This window comes from Scyliorhinus torazame, chromosome 2 (genome assembly GCF_047496885.1).
Source record: "Scyliorhinus torazame isolate Kashiwa2021f chromosome 2, sScyTor2.1, whole genome shotgun sequence".
NCBI classification, from domain to species: Eukaryota; Metazoa; Chordata; class Chondrichthyes; order Carcharhiniformes; family Scyliorhinidae; genus Scyliorhinus; species Scyliorhinus torazame.
This window is the reverse complement of record NC_092708.1, coordinates 64690756-64710743: the sequence shown is the minus strand read 5'-3', so window position 1 is coordinate 64710743 and position 19988 is coordinate 64690756. Positions and strand designations below refer to the sequence as shown.

At 41.9% G+C, this 19988-nt stretch overlaps 1 protein-coding gene across 10 annotated transcripts in view; it reads left to right on the top strand.

The window, feature by feature from the left end:
- The window catches only part of LOC140388150 (speckle-type POZ protein-like A), a 392296-nt gene that overhangs the window by 317906 nt on the left and 54402 nt on the right, over nt 1-19988 (top strand). For 9 of the 10 annotated variants that reach the window (XM_072471910.1, XM_072471926.1, XM_072471950.1 and 6 more), the window contains 3 exons: nt 3438-3580; nt 3685-3738; nt 7447-9617. In XM_072471910.1, coding sequence (XP_072328011.1) covers nt 3438-3580; nt 3685-3738; nt 7447-7591 — 342 coding nt within the window. In that variant the 3' untranslated portion in view covers nt 7592-9617. Of the gene's footprint in view, nt 1-3437; nt 3581-3684; nt 3739-7446; nt 9618-19988 lie in introns of those variants that run through there. The other variant, XM_072471935.1, reaches the window with a different exon arrangement.

Here is a 19988-nt window from a genome sequence, read left to right as displayed (position 1 = left end):
CCCTGATCCCGTGAATTGCAACACCACAAAGAATACTTCACAAAAAAATCCATCTGGTTCACTGATACCCTTTAGGGAAGGCAACCACCCATTCTATCTGGTCTGGCCTACAGGTGACTCCAGACCCACAGCAATGTGTTTGACTCAATTGCTCAGAAATGGTCTAGCAAACCACTAATTTGAAGGGCAGTTAGGGATGGGCACCAAATGCTGGCCTTGCCAGCGCTGCCTACATCCCATGAAAGGGTGGGGGAGGTGGAGAACGTAAAATGCTGGAAGCATACATCAGGTCAGGCACTATTTGTAGAGAAAGACACAGAATTAACATTTCAAGTTGTTGACCTTTCATCAGTACTGTAAAATATTGCAGTCAAAGTTCACAGGTGGGAAAAAGGGCAGGAGGGAAAAGAACAACGGGGAAGTTCTGTAGTAGGGTGGAAGACACTGGAAATTTAATGACAATGTGGTAATAGAGTAAGTAAAGAAACAAAAAGATGGATCGAGCGGAGGTGTACATGGAAATAACAGAATCAACAATATCTGTCCAAAAATTGGAGGGAAAGATTATAATATGAAATTGTTGAATTCCGTGCTAGGTTTGAAAGACTGTGAAATGCCTAATCAAAAGATGTGCTGTTCCTGCAGCTTCATTGGGACAGTGTTAGAGGCCGGGGTCAGAGTGGGAACTGGGCAGAAAATTAAAATGTCAGACTATAGGAAACTCAAGATTACACTTGTGGACTTGGACACTCAATGTGTGTTTAATCTTCCGTGTCAATGAGAACTCATTGTGAGTAATGATACTGTATACTAAATTTGAAGAGGTAAATGGAAAATGTTAACCCAGTTCCTCTGTCCACAGATGTCACCTTACCTATTGACTTATTCCAATATTATCTGTTTTCATTATTTTGGATATTGTATTCATTTAGGTCAACAAAGCATAAGGGGAATATTCACAGCATATGGAGAAGATGCAAATCAAAGAATTTAGTTATGAGGGAAAACAGGAGAGATTGGACCCTTGTAGCATTCCATGGAGACAACTGAGAAGGGGCATTATTAAAGTATACTTGTTAGCAAAATTGAAGCCCATTGACATAATGGCTGTGTGCACACAAATTGACTAAAGGACAAAAAGCAGAGCAAAGGGTGGTAAACATTTGTTTTTCAGACTGGAGAGAAGTTTGCAGTGGTATTCCTAGGGCTTGACATTGTGTCTAGTGCTCTTTTTTTATTTTATATTAATAATCAGGACTCTGCTGTATAGGGTATAATTTCAAAATTTGCATCTAGTTTAAAAATTGGAAATGTAGGACATTGCAGTAAAGAGGATAGTAATAGATTGAGGGCGCAGGCAGATGGAAATGGACAGGCACATGGCAGATTAAATTTTAATGCAGAGATGTACGGAGTGATTTAGTTTCTGAGAAAGAATGAGAAGATACAAAACATTGAAAGGGGATATAGGAATAGAGCTGGGAGGGTATGTACATAATCTTTCAAGGTGACTGGACAAGTTGATAAGGATTTCAAAAAGGTACATGCGAACCTTGCTTTTATAAATAGCGGCATAGAGGACAAAAGTAAGAAAGTTATGCTTAACCATTATAATTCATTGATTTGGCCTCAGCAGTGTAATTCTGCTCATGCTGGGCACCACATTGTATGAAGGACACCTTAATTTTGGAGTGAGTGCAGAGGGGAATTGATATAATGGTATCGGTTATGTGGAAAGCCTAGAGAAGCTGGTGTGTTTTGTAGGAGAGAAACTTAGGGTGAAATTTGATAAAGACGTTAAAATTGTTGAAGGGGTTTGATAGTGTATATAAGGAGAATATGTATCCGATGGCAGTGTGTTCGGTAAGTTGAGGGTGCAGATTTAAGGTAATTAGCAAAAGAATCCGATGCTGTATGATGAGGAAGAAAACTTTGCAGTAAGCTGTAATGACTTGGATTGTACTCATTTAAAAGGGCATTGGAAGAGTGGCATGGTGGCACAGTGGTTAGCACTGCTACCTTACAGCACCAAGGACCTGGGTTCAATTCTGGACTTGGCTACCTGTCTGTGTGGAGTTTGCACGTTTTCTCCATTTCTGCGTGGATTTCCACAGTTTCTTCCCACAGTCCAAAGATGTGTAGGTTAGGTTCATGACCATGATCAATTCACTTGGTTATTGGGATGGGATGGAGGAGTGGGCCTAGCTGGACTCCTCTTTCCGAGGGTTGGTGCACATGATGGGCTGAATGGCTTCCTCCTGCACTGTAGGGATTCTATGCATGCAAGATTCAATAATAACTTTGAAAAGGAATTAAAGTCAGTACTTGAAAAGGAGAACTTTGCTGGGCTATGGGGAATGAATGGGCCTTTTTGGAAAGCTCCTAATAGTCTATGCAAGCACGATAGATCAAATGACAACCTCCTGTGCAACATCATTCTATATTATTAAACGGCATAGGTTAGGTTGAGCTGGAGTGTCTTTTAAATGTGTGCTTGGAATCCTTGGACAAGGGGAATAGAATATCTCCACATAAATTGGGATTAACACCTGTGGTGGAAGCAACAGCCGGAAGCTCACTGAAAAGGCTGTTACTGCAGGAAATGTGTACCTCTTGTCTTAGCACTTAATCAAATCTACAAACAGTTAAAGATGTTTTAATTGACATTTGCCAGTTTTGAGGTAATCAAGATTACCGCCCCCTTCCAATACATAAAGGATCATCTAAAGATTGTGTGAAGAAACCTTGTGTAGTAGCCCTCCCAGTTAAAAATGTTGCAGCAATTCTCATTCTTGCAGATTTCCACAGTGCAGTGAAGGTTGGCTTTTGCCATTTTTAAGATGAAATCGGCCAATTTAAAGTTATCTAAGCTAAGTACAAAAATTCTTGTTACATCCCATTCATGTGATTTCAGCAGACTTTTCACATAAAAATTAAGGATTTGTTATACTGAATACATGCTTTAATGATTTGGAGGATGGTGTATTATTTTGGGAAGAGGGATAAACACTGACCAACCAATTTAATGGTAATTGGTAATTATCTTGAGCCATTTTTCTCCTTTCAGTAGACAGATAACTTTGTAATTTTTGTTTGTTGAGAAATGGGGCTCAATTTTAGCCATTCACTTGCATGTGATTAAAATTCTGCACTTGGTATGTATGACGCTATCACTTTTCAAAATGTTTTAAATAATTTAAAACATTTATTTTGCGATCTTCTTTGCTTATGTTTGATTCATTAGTAAGAAAGATTTTTGTCTGGGACAGGGATCTGATGTTAACAGATACTTTTTCAGCTGTTTTAGGAAGGAAGGTTCACTTCAGAAACAATGGGCATGGTAATAATGTAGATCAAATCTAAAGCCAGTAGATAATGTTTCTAATCGACAGTTTCCAGTTTTGTGAGGTAACCAATATATTTTGCTCCCCTTCCAGTACGCACTAGATCGTCTAAAGGTTATGTGTGAAGAAACCTTGTGTAGTAACCTATCAGTTGAAAATGTTGCAGAAATTCTCATTCTTGCAGATTTGCACAGTGCAGAGCAGCTGAAGGCTCAAGCAATAGACTTCATTAACAGGCGAGTGTCATAATTTTCAATCATTTGAAATCTGGGCTGCAAAACTTACTTTGAGTTTGTGGTGTTGAATTATTTTTCTTTCTGTTACTATTTTTCCATCATAGGTGCAGTGTTCTCCGACAACTTGGGTGTAAGGATGGAAAAAACTGGAGTAACAAGTAAGTAAAGTGGAAAAATTTAAATTATTGGACATTTTGATTTGTTTTTTGAGATTTATTGTAATGTATTTTGTAACTTCATTTGTATATCACAATCTAATCTGAGAGTAGCTTACATTCTTGTAAAGGGATAGAAAAGTGCAAAGTAATTTAACACCGACAAAGCAGGCAGCACCGCCATTCCTCATATGATGCTGCAGAGAGCAAAGAAGGGCTTCAAAGTTTTGCCATCTCTCAGATTGCAAATAGATTTAGAGGTTTTTTTTATGATGTAAAGAATTATTAGCCATTCTTTTTTCCATTCCACACATGGTACATTTTATTTTTTTATATACATAATCGCCATTTTAGATAACGTTTCCATATTCTTAAAAAGAAAATGTTCTCGGCAATGAAATGTTCATGAAGGAAATAGTGGGTTTTTTGTTTGTGCAATGTTACTGTTCCAAGTACTCTGGAGTCCAATTATTCAATCCTATTATTTATTAAATAACTGTTGTGCAATAACTTGGAAAAGTTTTGAAGATTGTAAATATGCCTAAGAAATGTACAGATGTCAAGGCACAAATAATTGCTACACATGTATGGATTTGTTTGTGGTCTATTTTTGAGCTTCGAAATAAAAGGTTTGTTGAATAATTACTGTATCAATGTCTATGTGAGACTACTTGGCTTTAGTTGTGAATATATATATATATAATCTTATGTTCCCAAAACCCTTGCAGTAAAATTGTACAACTTTGTTCCAGCTTCACTGAAACCAAAAGCTCTGTATTGGAATTTTATTTTGTGATGATTGATTTGCCCTTAAAAGTGAAATTTTAAAACTCACATATTGCTTCATGATAAATATTTCTGCAAACAGACCTTTTCACATGGTCAAAGAAAGAATATTGCAATTTCAGTTTTAATAAAGCAGGAATTTTTTCTTTTCAAATATCAACGGATATCCAATGCAATATTATAATTCAATGCTCGCGTGTTGTAGAATTCCTTTTAAAAGGTGCTATAGTTCGAAGATGCTGGTAATCTCAAATAAAATCAAAAATTGATGGAACTACTCAGCAGGTCTGGCAGTTTCTATGGAAAGAGAAAGTTATTGTTTTAGGTCGAAGGACTTTCATCCGAACTGGGAAAAGTTACAAATGTGATAGGTTTTAACCAAGTGAAAAGGGGGAGTGGGAAGCATCAAAAGTGACGGTTTGTGATTGGATGGAAGGCAGTCGAAATTAAGTGGCAAAAGTGCTCTCCAGGTGCAACGCCAAAGGTAGTGATAATGGGACAAGCAAACAAAAGATGTATCTAGAGTAGGTGTGAATGGCTAAATCAGAACATCCGCCGCCTTAACAGAAAAGAAGGGAAAAAAGAGCACAAAACCAAAAGGAAGTAAAATTGAGGCAGTGGTTATGATCTGAAATTGTTAAACTCAGTCTCGAGTCCGGAAGCCTGTAAAGTGTTTAATCAAAAGATGAGGTGATGATCATTGCGTTTAGAACGCTGCCGGTGGTTGAGGTCAGAAAGTTGGAGAATTATATTGAGCAGAAATTTGGTATTACGCTTGCGAACTGAACAAAGCATGCCCCCAAGCTTCCTGTCGCCTGTTATTTTAATTTTCCACGTTGTTCCCACCTTACCTTTTGTCCTCGGTGACACACTGGTTAGCAATGTTGTCTCACAGTGCCAGGGATCCGGATTCGATTTCGGCCTGGGGTGGTTGTCTATGTGGAATTTTCACCTTCTCCCCGTGTCTGCGTGCTCCAGTTTCCTCCCACAGACCAAAGATGTGCAGATTAGGTGGATTGGCCATGATCAATGCACGGGGTTACAGGAATGGGGCAGGGAGTGGGCCTAGGTAGAGTGCTCTTTTGGAGGGTCGGTGCAGACTCGATGGGCTGACTGACTTCCTTTTGCACTGTAGGGATTTTATGGCTCCTGTTCTCTACCTACTGCAGTGTTCCAATGAAGCTCAGTGTAAGCTCAAGGAACAGCACCTCCTCTTTTGTCTGGGCACTTTACAGCCTTTTGGACTTGAACGTGCTCCCATTTTATTTCCTTTCTCTGTGTTGGTTCTTGTATTACCCTTTTTCCCCCTCTTTTTTTCTGCTTGCAAACAGCAGATGTTAATGATTCTGACATTCACATCTTCTCTAGTCGCCACATCTTTTGTTTTTTACTTGTCCCATTACCACTTCCTTTGGCTTTGCACAATGAACCCTTTTGTGACTTAATTATTAAAGAGTATTTCCAGCAGTTTCTGTTTTTAAATAAAAGTAAGGTACTTGACCTGTGATAATCTTGATAAAATACCATTTGAAATCCGAAGGAGAGAAAATTCTACTCCCACAAATATGTTGACTCTGCTTACACACTTAGTCATGCCAATGGTCTGGACTTTCTGCTTGTTTAAATAGTTTTACCGCACAATTTTGCTAATATCCACTGAACTGACACAAATGTTGCATTCGCATAACTTTTGTTTTCCGCAACCTTTTGAACTGGTTTAAAAACAGTTAGTCTGGAAGCAGACTCCGCCCACCAAATCGGCCACATCCCCAGCTCAAATTGATCACTACTGGGAGTTTCCACTAATTGCAACCATTTGAAGACTTTCCTCAAATTTAAGTTGGATCTTTTGGGCATAAGGATGCTAATAGATACGTGTTAAAAGGTTTAGAATTATTTTTAAAATTTGCTAATGAACTGACAACAGTATTAAGTAGAAAATAGTTTTGTGTGTTTTTGTAGTAGCTTTTAGGCATTTTAAATTTAAGGTTTATTAGTACTCATTGAAATTGCTTATTTTTGAGATATATTTATTTTTGGCTGTACTGATTAAATTTATAAGTTATCACTTCTAAATACAATGGGGAACTTTTTAAAATGAATATCTATTTTAAAAACTCTTGAATTTGCTGGCTCAAGTCCGATTTTGTATTTGGTGATATGCAGGTGGGTTTGAATAGAAACTTGGGGAGGAAGACGGACGGAAGCAATTTTAGAATAGTTGCAGTTAGTGCCAGAATTGGCAATTGCCCCAAACATTGAGCGGTGGAGACTAAAATATAAATTCACCCTCAGTCAACTTGTGAAAATACTAGAATATGAAATATTACGTAGTTTAGCTGCATTCCATTTCCAGAAGATCTATTAAAAATATGTATAAAGGTGTGAATAATGGATAAGCTATAACCACATTAGTATGTTCAGCTTGTTTTTCGGTTCAGCGGTTGAGAGGAAGAGTTGAAATTTACTGAGAGTAGGGAGACGATTAGCCTTTTACAGATCAAAGGAGGAATGGACGAATGCACAAAGAATGACTAAAAATCTAGGAGCAGCCAAAAGGGGTGAGGGTAAATAAAATAGAGTACATAAGACAAGAGATGACTAGGGAAGCAAGCCATGAAGAAATGCAGAGAATCTTCCCCAACATCAACCAGTTGGATTTTGTTTCAGTCCACTGAAAAATCTGCAGCTTTTAGCCACAAGAAAAATGTAAATGTGCAAGTTGATGGACGCAAGAATTCCAAAAAGAATTTTGAGAAAACATGACCGCCTAAAATGAATCCCTCAATAATAAAATTGTTATGTTCATCAGTCTATAAATATAAATAACAGGTTTTGACACTTGAATACATATTATTACAAATTATTATGAATATTACTGATGCTCATTAGTCTGATGGACTTTATTACTTGACTTATTCGCAGCCATGCCACAGATGTGATGGAGACAGAAGGCTGGAAGTCGATGATCCACTCCCACCCTCATTTAGTTGCAGAGGCCTTCCGAGCATTGGCGACTGCACAGTGCCCACCATTTGGTATTCCACGCAAACGGTTAAAACAGTCATAATTGCATTCGAAGACTCTAGGTACTGATCTCGCTACTGACTATTTGCGTAAAGGTATTTTTACCTTGCACCCATACAGGATGACGTCCTCATCATTTGCATACAGAGGTTACACCTGAACTTTAACAGTCTTTAATTGCTCTGCTGAAGGATGTGTTCCAGTATGGTCTTCAGCTTTAAATTAGTTTACATGCTTTTCTCTCAGCCACTTAAACAGCCTTAAATGATTTTCATCCTTCCTGTTCAGTTCCCGTTTTTTTTTAAGTTTCTTTTTTTTTAAATTAAATGTGTGCCTTGTCATTAGACTAGGCTGTGCAGAATTGTATTAGCAGCCTTAATGCAGAGCCTTCCATTGAATAGTTGGGAAAGGTAAAATAAGCCTTTAAGACTGTTCTCTATGTATACTCACCATCCGAAATTATGATTGATTTCCAAGAAATTAATCATAAATTAGTCTATCAACCCAAAAAAGACAGAGATTGCAGCAGTAAACTATATCTGCACTCACCCTTCATTATTGCATGTGAATAGTTGAATTTATAATACAACTCCTGTTTGTATTATGGATGCTGTTGCAATTCTGCATAACAGCCTGAAAGGGATGTACCATTCAATAACACATGTCCTCAATGGGCCAGTGGTATATGAAGTACATGGTTCATTTGTGAACCACCATTTTCTTTCTCAGTGTTTGTATTCCTTGTTTACAGTTTGGAATTTTTACTGTACAGATTTTTTTTGAGGGTTAAATTCACAACTTTGGCATAAATTTAAAGACCTTTGTTACAATTGTGTGAAAATGGTTTGTAATGTTCAGCAACCTTCTAGAACCTGAAGTCACATCATAACTATAAAGTCAAAACACTAGAACGTTGTGATACCGATGGAACCAAAACAATGGAATAGTTCAATGGAACCTCCGCACAACACTTCTAAACTAGAATAATGGAAGAGAATTTCTGAAGACTATCTCTTTGAAACTCCAAATAAAGATATTAAGGTCACGTGATCCAATTAGGTTTCCCAAATATACTTAGGATGTTTCTACCCGGTCACAATTAAAAGAAATTTCTTATCAGTTGTTCTTCTCCACCCTTTTTTCCTGAAGTCCCTGATTCTTTGGGATCCAGTTCCAGGGGCGCCGGTCGCCCTCCAGTATCTCATCCAAATGGCTGTTATTCACATGTGAGTGTCATACGGGTACTTAACCGCAGGGGACATCACAGGCAAGCCTAATGCTATCCTCACCTAATATCCACAAGTTCACTTTCAGTCGGGCCGTTGGATAGCGATCAGATGTGACAACCCTGGGTGATTTTCCATTTTTCTACCCCAGCATGCACTTAGACCATTGAAGCGCCCTTACTGATGCCTCTACTAAGATCACCGAACTCAGCACAGACTAGGGATCAAAACTGAGATCCTCCAGATATTCACTGGATAAACATGCTGAGCCACTGGGGACGGTATCCCTTTTAAGAATGGAAAGGTTTTGTTATCAAGTCATTTGTCTGAGACACTGTGCTAAGTTAACACTGTAGATTTTGTAGAAAACTCCAAATTTCTGGACAATGATTTTGCAGTGCCACAAATTGACGTTACATGGCAATTGATTTGCTTATGTTTTGCTATTTTATTTATTATGCATCAGTATATTTCATAAAGCTTATGTTAGGTTAAAGAAACTTTGTAAGACTTTATAAATGCAATTGAATGCACTAATTTGTATCCGCGTTCATTTCTGTAGACTATTGTTTTGTGAAAATCATTTTTTGTTCGACGAGAGCGCAAATATTTTTTAAAATGGAGGTTAAAGAAGGGTTTAAATTATCAATGTATCTGTTTACTGTCATATCACATTCAGAAAGTATGGTTGCATGAACTACACGCCATTAAAATTTGAATAAAAAACTTTAAATGAGTTTTGAAATGGTTGTTGAAAAATAATTGACATTAATGTTTAATGCTTCTGCTGAGCAGTTTGAATACAATAACCTGTTTTAAATTAGTAAAACATATTTTGTACTTATTTACTGAAGTGGTTATTTCAGGCATATAGAATGAAATAATGTTGCTTTCTAATATTTTTATTTTTTTATTCCGAATCACATAACCATCACTACTTTCCACCCCCTTCCCATTCAGCTGGAAGAACAACAATATTCTGAGCTATGGATTGCTCCATGGTCGACAGTGGCAACACTGCCTGATGGGAGTTATCTTTGGACAGAATGTTGGTCATCCATCTTGAGCTTCTTTCTTCCGTCATTTCTTATTCACAACCCAAATAGAAGTGCTCCATCTAGTGACTGAGTCAAGAACTAACAACTTTCCCAATTGCAAGTAAGCAAATTCCAGAGACTAGTGAGTGGCTGGATTTTAAAAGGGGGCGGTGCACCATCAGAGTCTGAGAGCATCGAGTCCCTGTCAATCCTAATCGCTGGGATTCATTCAATAAGAGTTGCTGCCATCCGCTGAAAGATAGAATGTGGGAGCGTGAATGTGACAGTAGAGGCTGCAGTCAGGGACCCGTGGGAATGAACAGTGGAAGCAAAGACTGAAATCGACTGGGGGCCATGACCAGGAAGACCCTGGGACTCCTTGGGGTGTATTCCTCTTCTACCTGGTCCAAAAGGAGTTGTGAGAAAAATAATTTGGAAAAATAAGTTCTTTTGGCTCTTTGGCACCTCCCACCTTGCTTCTGTTGCTGTACCGGATGCACGACTCTCCAACTCGTCAAAACCTTAAGTAAAGGTTTTGTTACAGTGACAATGATATCAGGCTACCACTTTTGAAACTAAGTTGACTCCTGCCTGTTTTTAATAGGATTCTCGATAATGCCATAAGTCACCGTCATATGGCAGGTTGGAGGCGGAAACTAGAATTTTCTAATTTTAATCCCTCCTACAAACCACTCATTGAGAAAAGGAGGGGTTAAAAATTGGGCCTGGATGCCAAGTCATGGCCACTTTAACTTGGCTCCTTATTTGGGACTCTAGTGTTCTACTGCTAGAGTTTACCAGTCTGTTCAGTGTTGTATGATTGGTTGTTTTCTTTCTAAAGAGGTTCTATTGTGATTGCTAATTAAAATTAAACTTGTGAAGTATTCTTTGTTGTGTTGTTATTATGCTCAAGTTCAAAGATAGTGTCAAGTGGATGACAACAAGTAAACTGCCGAAGAAATTTGTGTTCTTTCATTGTCACTGAAATAAACATTAGGATTACAGTAACCAATCTACTCCCATCTATGATTCGCTTTCTCGAATTATGCGATTAAAACAATTTTACAAAGGAAATATTGCAGCCAATGGAAATTAGAGACTTTCTTTGTTGTCACTGATGAATGATTGCCATCACCCAAAGGTTCCCTGTATTGTCACTGACAAAACTGTTTCTGGGATACAATTCTCAGTTATTTGATGCAATTATTTGTGAGACCAGTCAGATTGAAAGCAAGCTGAAAAAAATTGCTAATGTTCTTAAGAAGAAATAGAAATTAACTAAAAGCAGAATGCACTTTCGCAGATTAAACAGCTTTACTGAAAAACTTACTTATGAAGAAAAGCTTTCGACCCAATTATCTTCAATTGCTTCATTACTAACCTTTTAACATAAGATCAGAAGTAGGGATGTTTGCTGATGATGGGTTGATGGTCAATATCATTTGTAATTCTTCAGATAATGAAGCAGTCTGTGTCCACATGCAGCAAGACCTGGACAACATTCAGGCGCGGGGCTGATAAGTTGCAAGTTACAGTTACATTTGTGCCACAAGTGCCAGACGATGACCATCCCCAACAAGAGAGAATAGCCATCTCTCCTTGACATTCATAGCATTAACATCACTGAATTACTTACCATCAGCATCCTTGGGGGTTACCATTTACAAGATATTAAACTGGACCAGCCATATACATGCTGTGGTTACAAAAGAAGGTCAGAGGCTGGGAGTTATATGGCAAATCACTGGCCTCCTCACTCTGCAAAACCTTTCTACCATCTAGAAGGCACAGATAGGAGTGTGATGAAATAATCTACTGGATGAATGCAGCGAGTTCCAACAGCATTCAAGAGGTTTGACATTATCCAGGACAAAGCAGCCAGCTAAATCGGCACCCCATCAACCACCTTAAACATTCAGTTTCTCTGCCACAGGTCCAGAGTGACAGCAGTGTATAGTATTTACAAGATGCACAGCAGCAGCTCATCAAGGCTCTTTTGTCCGCACCCTCCAAATCAGTGACCTCTACCACCTAGATGGATGTATGGGAACACCACCTGTAAGTTGTCCTCCTAGTCACACACCACCCTGACTTGAAAATGTAACACCGTTCCTTTCCTATCGGTGGGTTAAAATCCTAGAAATGCCTTTCTAACACCACTACTGATGTACCAAAACTACATGGCAGAAAGCAGCAAGGATACACAAATGAGTCTTTTTCCGATTGGCAGGATGTGACATGTGGAATCCAGCAGAGGTCTGTGCTGGGGCCTCAATGTTTTACAATTTATGTCAGTGAAATAGCTGGATTGGAGGTAAATTTGCAGAAACCACAAAGATATGTAGGAAAGTATGTTGTGAAGAGAACATAAGGAAGTTACAAATGGATATAGATAGGTTGAGTGAGAGGTCAAAAATCTGGCAGATAGTTTATAATGTGGGAAAATGTGAAGTTCCCTTTGACAGAAATAATCAAAAAACAGGATTACTTAAATGGAGATAATCTGCAGAATTCTGAGATGCAGCGGATAATAATCTTTATTATTGTCACAAATAGGCTTACATTAACACCGCAATGAAGTTACTGTGAAAATCCCCTAGTGGCCACACTCCGGCGCCTGTTCGGGTACACGGAGAATTCAGGATGTCCAATTCACCTAACAGCATGTCTTTCGGGACTTGTGGGAGGAAACCGGAGGAAACCCACGCAGACAGAGAGAACGTGCAGACTCCACACGGACAATGACCCATGCGGTGTTCTAGTGCATGAGTCACAAACAGTATGCAAATACAACAAATAATTAAGGTGGTTGATGGAATACTATCCTTTATTACAAGAGGAATTGAACGTAAAAGTAAGGATGTTATGCTTCAATTATACAGGGAATTGGTGAGATCTCATCTCGAATATTATGTGCTGTTAGTCTCCTTATTTAACGAAGGATGTAAATGTGGTTCAGGGGAGGCTTGTTTCCACTGGAGTTTAGAAAAGTGAGGGTTGACTTGGTTGAAGTATATAAGATCCTAAATAGCCTTGCTGACATGTAAAGGATGTTTCCTTTTGTTAGTCCAGAACTGTTTTCAAATTAGATTTGCCCTTTTAGGACATGTATTAGAATTTATTTCTCTGAGGGTGGTGCAATTTTGGAACCCTGACTCGGATGGTGTGGGTCACTCAATATTTTTAAGGCAGAGGAAGATAGATTTGTTTTAGGCAAGGGAACCAACAGCTATTGAGGTAGATGGGAAATTAAAACTTGAAACAAACAGATCAGCCATGACCTTATCGAATGGTGGCTCAAGGGGCCAAATGGCCTACTTCCTATTTTGTATGTTTGTACATGGACCGCAGTAGTTCAAGAAGGTAGTTCACCACAACCTTCTCAAGTGTAATGCATAGAATCACACTGTCTCTCGCACAGGAGAAGGCCATTTGGCCTGTTGTATCTGCCAGCTCTATGCAAGAGCCCCTCAGCTTGTCCCATTCGCTTACTTGTTCACTTGCCTTGCAAATCTTTTCAGATAAGTATCCAATTTGCTTTTGGAAGCCATGATTGAATCTGCCTCCACCATACACTGAGGCAGTGCTTTCCTGATCCAACCAGATGCATAAAGAAGTTATTTTGTCTCGCCTTTGGTTCTTTTGCCAATCACCTTAAATCAGTGTTTTGCTGGTTCTTGATCCATCTGGCAATGGGAACAATTTCTCCCCTTACCTACTGTATCAAGGCATGATTTTGAATGCTGCTTTAAAATTTCCTCTCAACACTGGCTTTGGAGAAGATAGGAAGACTAACCCGAAGACTCTTTTCCCTGGGACCATCTCCGTAAATCATATCTGTGCTACATCCTTCCAAAGTGTGCCCGAAATTGTACACAATGGACGCTATCTCCGGCCTTATTGTGTTCTCGCCGAGCGAGAAACCAATTATCACCACTTGAGCCCAATTTCCACACAGCTAACGAGAGCCATCCCATATTCAGCGGCCTCCCCAGCAAGTGGTCACGCTTGCGCCGATTAGTACTCCTTTAGAAAAACGTGAACGTGGAGGGGCTTCTGTGGGGAGCCGAGGAGGTGAGTAGCCATCTTTGCTCACAGGCAAAGAGCCCGGGGGCGTTGGGTTTGCCACCCCGGGGGGGGGGGTTGGGGGGCTCGGCTGGGGTGGGAACCATCCACCGGCATAGGCCGCCATGGGAATGGGAGTGGGGGGGTAGTACGACGGGAGGCAACTGTGTGAGGCGCCACCATGCCAAGGTGGACCCCAGGACCCTATGGGCACCGAGCGGGAGGAGGGGGCACCGGATGCCGGGGCAAAACCTGTCCCTGCCCATCTACGCCCACCGACCAGCCATAATCCCCAAAGCCTCTGGTTGTGCGGCTGAAGGCTATTGCCAATAGGGAATTGGTAACGTGGTTAAGTGAGCACTTCACACAATCCATGTGGACCCCCTTTGGGTGGGCAGGCCATATACCATGTGGGAGTCATTGCCTCGCATCCCAATCACACCTTAATGCATGGACACTGCAGCAACCAACATCCGAACACCTAGAGGATGGGACACAGCTCCGGGGACATGTCCATGGCTGGAGAGTGGGCTAAGGGTTTGGAGGTCGGTGTGCATTGTGGAAGAAAGTGACAGTGGCATCATACTAGTTGTACACAGGTGTGTTTATTGTGTGTAAAAATTCCCCACCCTCCCAAAGTTGTTGCCCCATCCCCCAAAGCCCTCAGTGACTCTTGATGTGCTTTGTCCTCCTAGCACCACCAGTTCCTCTAGGTGTGTCTCCAGGATGCACATCTGAGGTGGAGGCAGCAAGCTGCTTACCACGTCCCGTGGCCTTCGATGCCCTGGCACACGTCCTTTGGGGTTCTCAGACCGGAGGGCCCTAGCTCACCTGGCGGCACATGCACATCCGTGCCGCTCTGTCCCATGTGCAGGCTGCAAGATGCGGCCTCACCAGAGGGGCGGAATTCTGAGAGCTGGTGGCCACTATCGCCACTCCATGGAATGGGTCTGGGTAGGCATCCGGTGCCCCCTCCTCCCGCTCGGTGCCCATAGGGTCCTGGGGTCCACCTTGGGACTGAGTGGCAGCTGGTTCGAGCCCCGGCTGCCCCTCCTCGCGTTTCCCCATGGTCTGCACCATTGTGTCGTGCTCTCAGTGATGCTCCTCAGTGACTGCGACATGCTTTGCAGTGCCTTTTCCAATGCCTACCTGTGACTGGGACATCTCCGCAACACCTCGGCCATGCCCATCTGAGAGTGCGACATGACCCACAGAACCTCACCAAGGTCAGCCTGGTACTGGGTCACATCCCCCAGCGAGTGTTACCGACTGCACAACACCTTAGATAGCTCCACTAATGGTGCCAACCTCGTGCACCAGGCTCTCCACTGTGGTTGCCAACCTAGAAGTGATGGCCTCGGTGCCACGCATTGCCGGCGACATCTTTAGCACACATAGCCTCTGGGACTAAACCAAACGGCTATGGATCTGCTGGAGGGACGCTGACATTGGGACATCACCCTCTGAATGTCCCAGCCGCACCCTAGCGTCTCCATCAGCTCCGGGATGACTTCTTCCACAGGCTCAGCATCATGCTGGGATGCAGCTGTGTCCTAGAATCCAGCAGACCACTGACTGCTGTCTCGCCTGGAGGTTCCTGCCTCCACCTAATGTGCATCAGCAGCAGTGTGGTGCTCATCAGATTATGCCCCAGAAGCCTGTCCACTAACATTTCCCACCGAGGTGTGTGTATCTGTGCTGGTGCAGGGTGGGAATGGCAGCTGTGATGTACCTATTGCAGTGGCATCCTTGGAACTCTCCAAGATGGTCTCCTGGGGGGTTGGAGCGGGATGGGCCAGCGTCGCCGGCTAGAGGACCTGTGGGAGAATGGACATGTGGCCAGTGGGACGGATAGGTCAGTCAGGAAGGCAATGGCAACCTCCATTTTGCAGGTCCTCCGGGTGGAGTCCGGTGGTTCCTCATCTCTGCGGCGTACGCCAGCCTTTGCGTCGGTGACCAGTCTGTCCTTGGCCACAACAAGTCACCTCCAGGGTAAGCTCCTCGAAGGTGGTAGGATTCTTATGTCCGGCACACCACCGCCAGTCTGGACCCGCTCCCGTTGATTGTGGGAGAGGAGACACAGAGGGCATTGATAGCCACAGACGTGGTTCATAGTGGTGGGAGGGGTGTGAAGGAAGGGTTGGGGAGGGGGGGTGGAGGGAGCTGGGAGTCGCATGGAGAGTTGGGGGGTGAATGTGTCCATGGGAGCATAAAGGCCTCGGGGTGGCCTTGGTGTCTACTCGTGCTGCCCGGTGTATGTCGTTGACCTTTTTCCTGCACTGGAGGCCGTCCTTCCTGGCCACACTTCTGGTGCTCATTGTTGCCGCCACCTTGTCCCAGGCAGCACTGGTTTGATCTATGGCTGACCCTCCTGGACCCTCGGGGGAACAGAACATCCCTCCTGGCCTCCACACTGTCCAGGAGCCTCTCCATGTCTGCATCCCCGAATCTTGGAGCCAGTCTCCTGGGCGCCGTTGTTGTGAGTTGGCTGTGCAAGTGCTCCTTGACCTTGTCAGCGGGGGACTGGCGAGCACGTGCCGGCGAATTAGCCAGTGAGTCTTCATTTGCAGCGAGAAGCCCGTGATGCCTCATTAAGTGGACCAATTAACGTTGAATAGCGTTGCCTGCCTAGCTGGGCCGGGAAGCTCGCGGCAGTTCCCGTTCGCTACAACACTTGGAAAGCTTTCCCGAGAATTGCGAGCAGTATTTCAGTTGAGGCCGAACCAATCATTTATTAAAATATCATCGGAGCTTCCTTTCTTTTGTACTCCCTGCCCCTATTTATAGAGCTCAGGATCCCATATGCCTCATTGACTTGCTTTCTCAACTTGCCCTGCCATCTTCAGTGATCTGTTCAGATATAGCCTCTGCTCCTGCAGCCCCATTAGAATTATATCCTTTAATTTACATTGCCTTTCTTTGTTCTGTCTTTCCTCATTTGCCTGCTAAAATGTATTACTTCACACTTTTCTGCATAAAATTTCATTTGCTACATGTCTTGCCCATTCCACCAACTTACGACCTCTTGAAGTCTCTCACAAGCCTCCTCACAATTAACAATATTTCCAAGTTTTGTGCCATCTGCAAATATTGAAATTGTGCCCACTGCATCCAAGTGTAAACGATTAATACAGATCATGAAAATCAGTCGTTCACATACAGGCCCCTGGAGAACCCCACCATATGCCGCCCTCCAATCTGAAAAACATTGGTTCACCACTACTTTGTGCTTCCTTCCATTCAGCTAACTTTCAGATCCATGCAACCACTATCCCTTTCATTCCAATGACTTCAACTTTGCTAACAAGCCTGTTACATGGCATTTTAATTAGGGATGGATAAGAAATGCTGTTCTTGCCAGAGATGCTCACATCTAAATGAAAGAATTTGTGGAAAAAAACCTTAAAACTCTTTGGCCTCTAGCATTAGGAGATTCTGCCCTACCTGCCACCTGTGGGAGTGGTAACATGGTCGTAATGTTATGATTCTTCAGAGCAATGCATTGGATGCAGGAGTTCAAATCCCACCACAGCAGCTGGTGGAGTTTAAATTCCCAATTAATAAATCTGCAGTAAAAAGCTATAATGGTGATCATTAAACTACAAATTGTCATAAAAAATCCCATCTAGTTCACTGCTGTCCTTCAAGAGAGAGAATCTGTTGTCCTTGGCCGTTCTGGTCTACGTGTGAATTCAGACCCACAACATTGTCTCTGGCTTTAACTGCAAACTGAAATGGCCTTGTAGCGGCTCACAAGCAGCGACTGAAGGGTAATAAATTCCGGCTTTACCAGTGCTGCTTATATTCCGAGAATGAATTTTTTTTTAATGTGAATGATGAGACTAGTGGTGTCTGGCTATATGTTTTGATAAAAAGAGACAGGTTGTCCAAAGTTTTTTGTCTTGGACTCATCAGGACAATTTGCAAGAATACCAAATGTAAAGGGAAAAACAGAGGACTGATTGGTTGGCAAGTGTACAAATGCTGTCAGTCATCAGTTAACTGCTGCATTCTCCATGGAAATGCCTCTACCAATCAGAGTCCACTTGCCATCTACCTACTATTCTAGATGTAATGATAAATTAATTGCTTTCTAGAAGTGAGACGATATGGGTAAAATGCCCTACAATTACTTGAGAACTGAAATTGGAATGTTTCACTTTGAGATTTATTAGCTTGAGCTTTCCTTATCTTGGCCTCCACAATATTTGAGTTGAACTGTTACAGTTTGTGCTCACAAAGCTAAAAATGATAATTTATGTGGGCAGCTGCACCTGTGAATTAACCGATGAGCAATTTAGAACCTTCCCTCCCAAGGGAAACGGAGGATGCCACGTTAAGGGGCGTGACTTCCACATTGAGGCCTCTGCTGGTCTTTCTGTGCAGACAGTGATCCTTTTCATCTGTGCAAATCTTCAGAATTTTATCTCCCTTTTTACAGGCAAAATATAATTTCACATAAAGCAATGCCACAGAGCTTCATCACTAACATCTTCCAAATCAGGCAGATTGAAGTAACTGATGAAATAATTAAACAAATCATTAGTGGCGTTTGATGCATGATCCTGATGCTCGAGAAGAAATAAATTGATTAAATATGAACAAGCTAGTAGGCCAGAAATAAAGATTCCTGTAGCTTACCACTGTTAGAGGTGAAAATATTCACACGCAGGCCTTTGAGTGAGTAAAGAAGCAGTTTATTATATCAGATCTGGGAGAAAGATTTGGAAACTACGCAGACTCGCAATACTCTTTCTCACTTGAGCTAAGGTTCGCATTGGGTTAATATACAGATTCAAGGGGCGGAATTAGTTGTATTCTCATTTACATACAATCAATCAGCTATATTTGCGGCACAATTCATTACATGCAGTCAATCAATTTTCCTAGCATCCCAGTTATGGTTAAAGTGGGTGTTGTCTTACCCGCCCCTAACTTCATGCAAAAGTCACTCAAGACTAACATAAGGATATGTCCTGTCTGCAGCTGGGGACCTTGAGCATATTAAGGATGCATTGCATTCCTTGTTCTGTGAAGCTGTTATCAGCGGCTGTTAAAATACTCTCTATACATACCCATGCCTGGTTCTAAGGTAGTTTACACAGTTTGTAACTTATTGTTCAGGAATGTGGCTAGTTCAGCCATTTTGTGTCTTTAGTATTGCTGTAATAGCTAACAGCCATTTTGTATCCTTTCTGATATTAGTAAGCATTGTGTACACATTATCTATTTCTACAAATTGCCTCTTCTAAACAGGCATCTAAGCCAATGAGTACCTTTTGTCTCAGTAGAACTATTCAAAAGTAATATAGGAGCAAAAATGTACTTCCAGAGCGGTACCTATAATTTATCTCATAGTCCAGTATCAGAAAATGTCCCCCAACAATTCCTCCTTTTGGTCCTGGAAGAAGTTTACTGAATCCCAGATGACCACAATGATTTGATACGAGGGCTGCAGGGTGCATTTTAATACGGCCTTTCGGGATGTAACCTCCCAGATGTTCCGTACATGCACCGTGCATGTGATTCACACAAACCCGTGTATGTCACATTTAATGCCTTGATATGAATGAAAATGAATGAAATGAAAATCGCTTATTGTCACAAGTAGGATTCAATGAAGTTACTGTGAAAAGCCCCTAGTCGCCACATTCCGGCGCCTGTTCGGGGAGGCTGTTACGGGAATTGAACCGTGCTGCTGGCCTGCCTTGGTCTGCTTTTAAAGCCAGCGATTTAGCCCTATGCTAAACAGCCCTAATGAAAATCGCTTATTGTCACAAGTAGGCTTCAAATGAAGTTACTGTGAAAAGCCCCTAGTCGCCACATTCCGGCGCTTGTTCGGGGAGGCTGGTACGGGAATTGAACCGTGCTGCTGGCCTGCCTTGGTCTGCTTTAAAAGCCAGCGATTTAGCCCAGTGTGCTAAACCAGCCCCATGTTATCAATCATTCCTGCCTCCCTGACTAACTCTGCTGTCTGTCATTAAAAAATGATGTTATTCATAGCAATTTTCAAGTAAGCTCATCTAATAGTCCCACATTCTCTGCCACCAACTTTCACTCTGAAGTAGTTCCTCTATGTGTGTGTGTCTGTGTGCTTTTTTTTCAGGAGGGA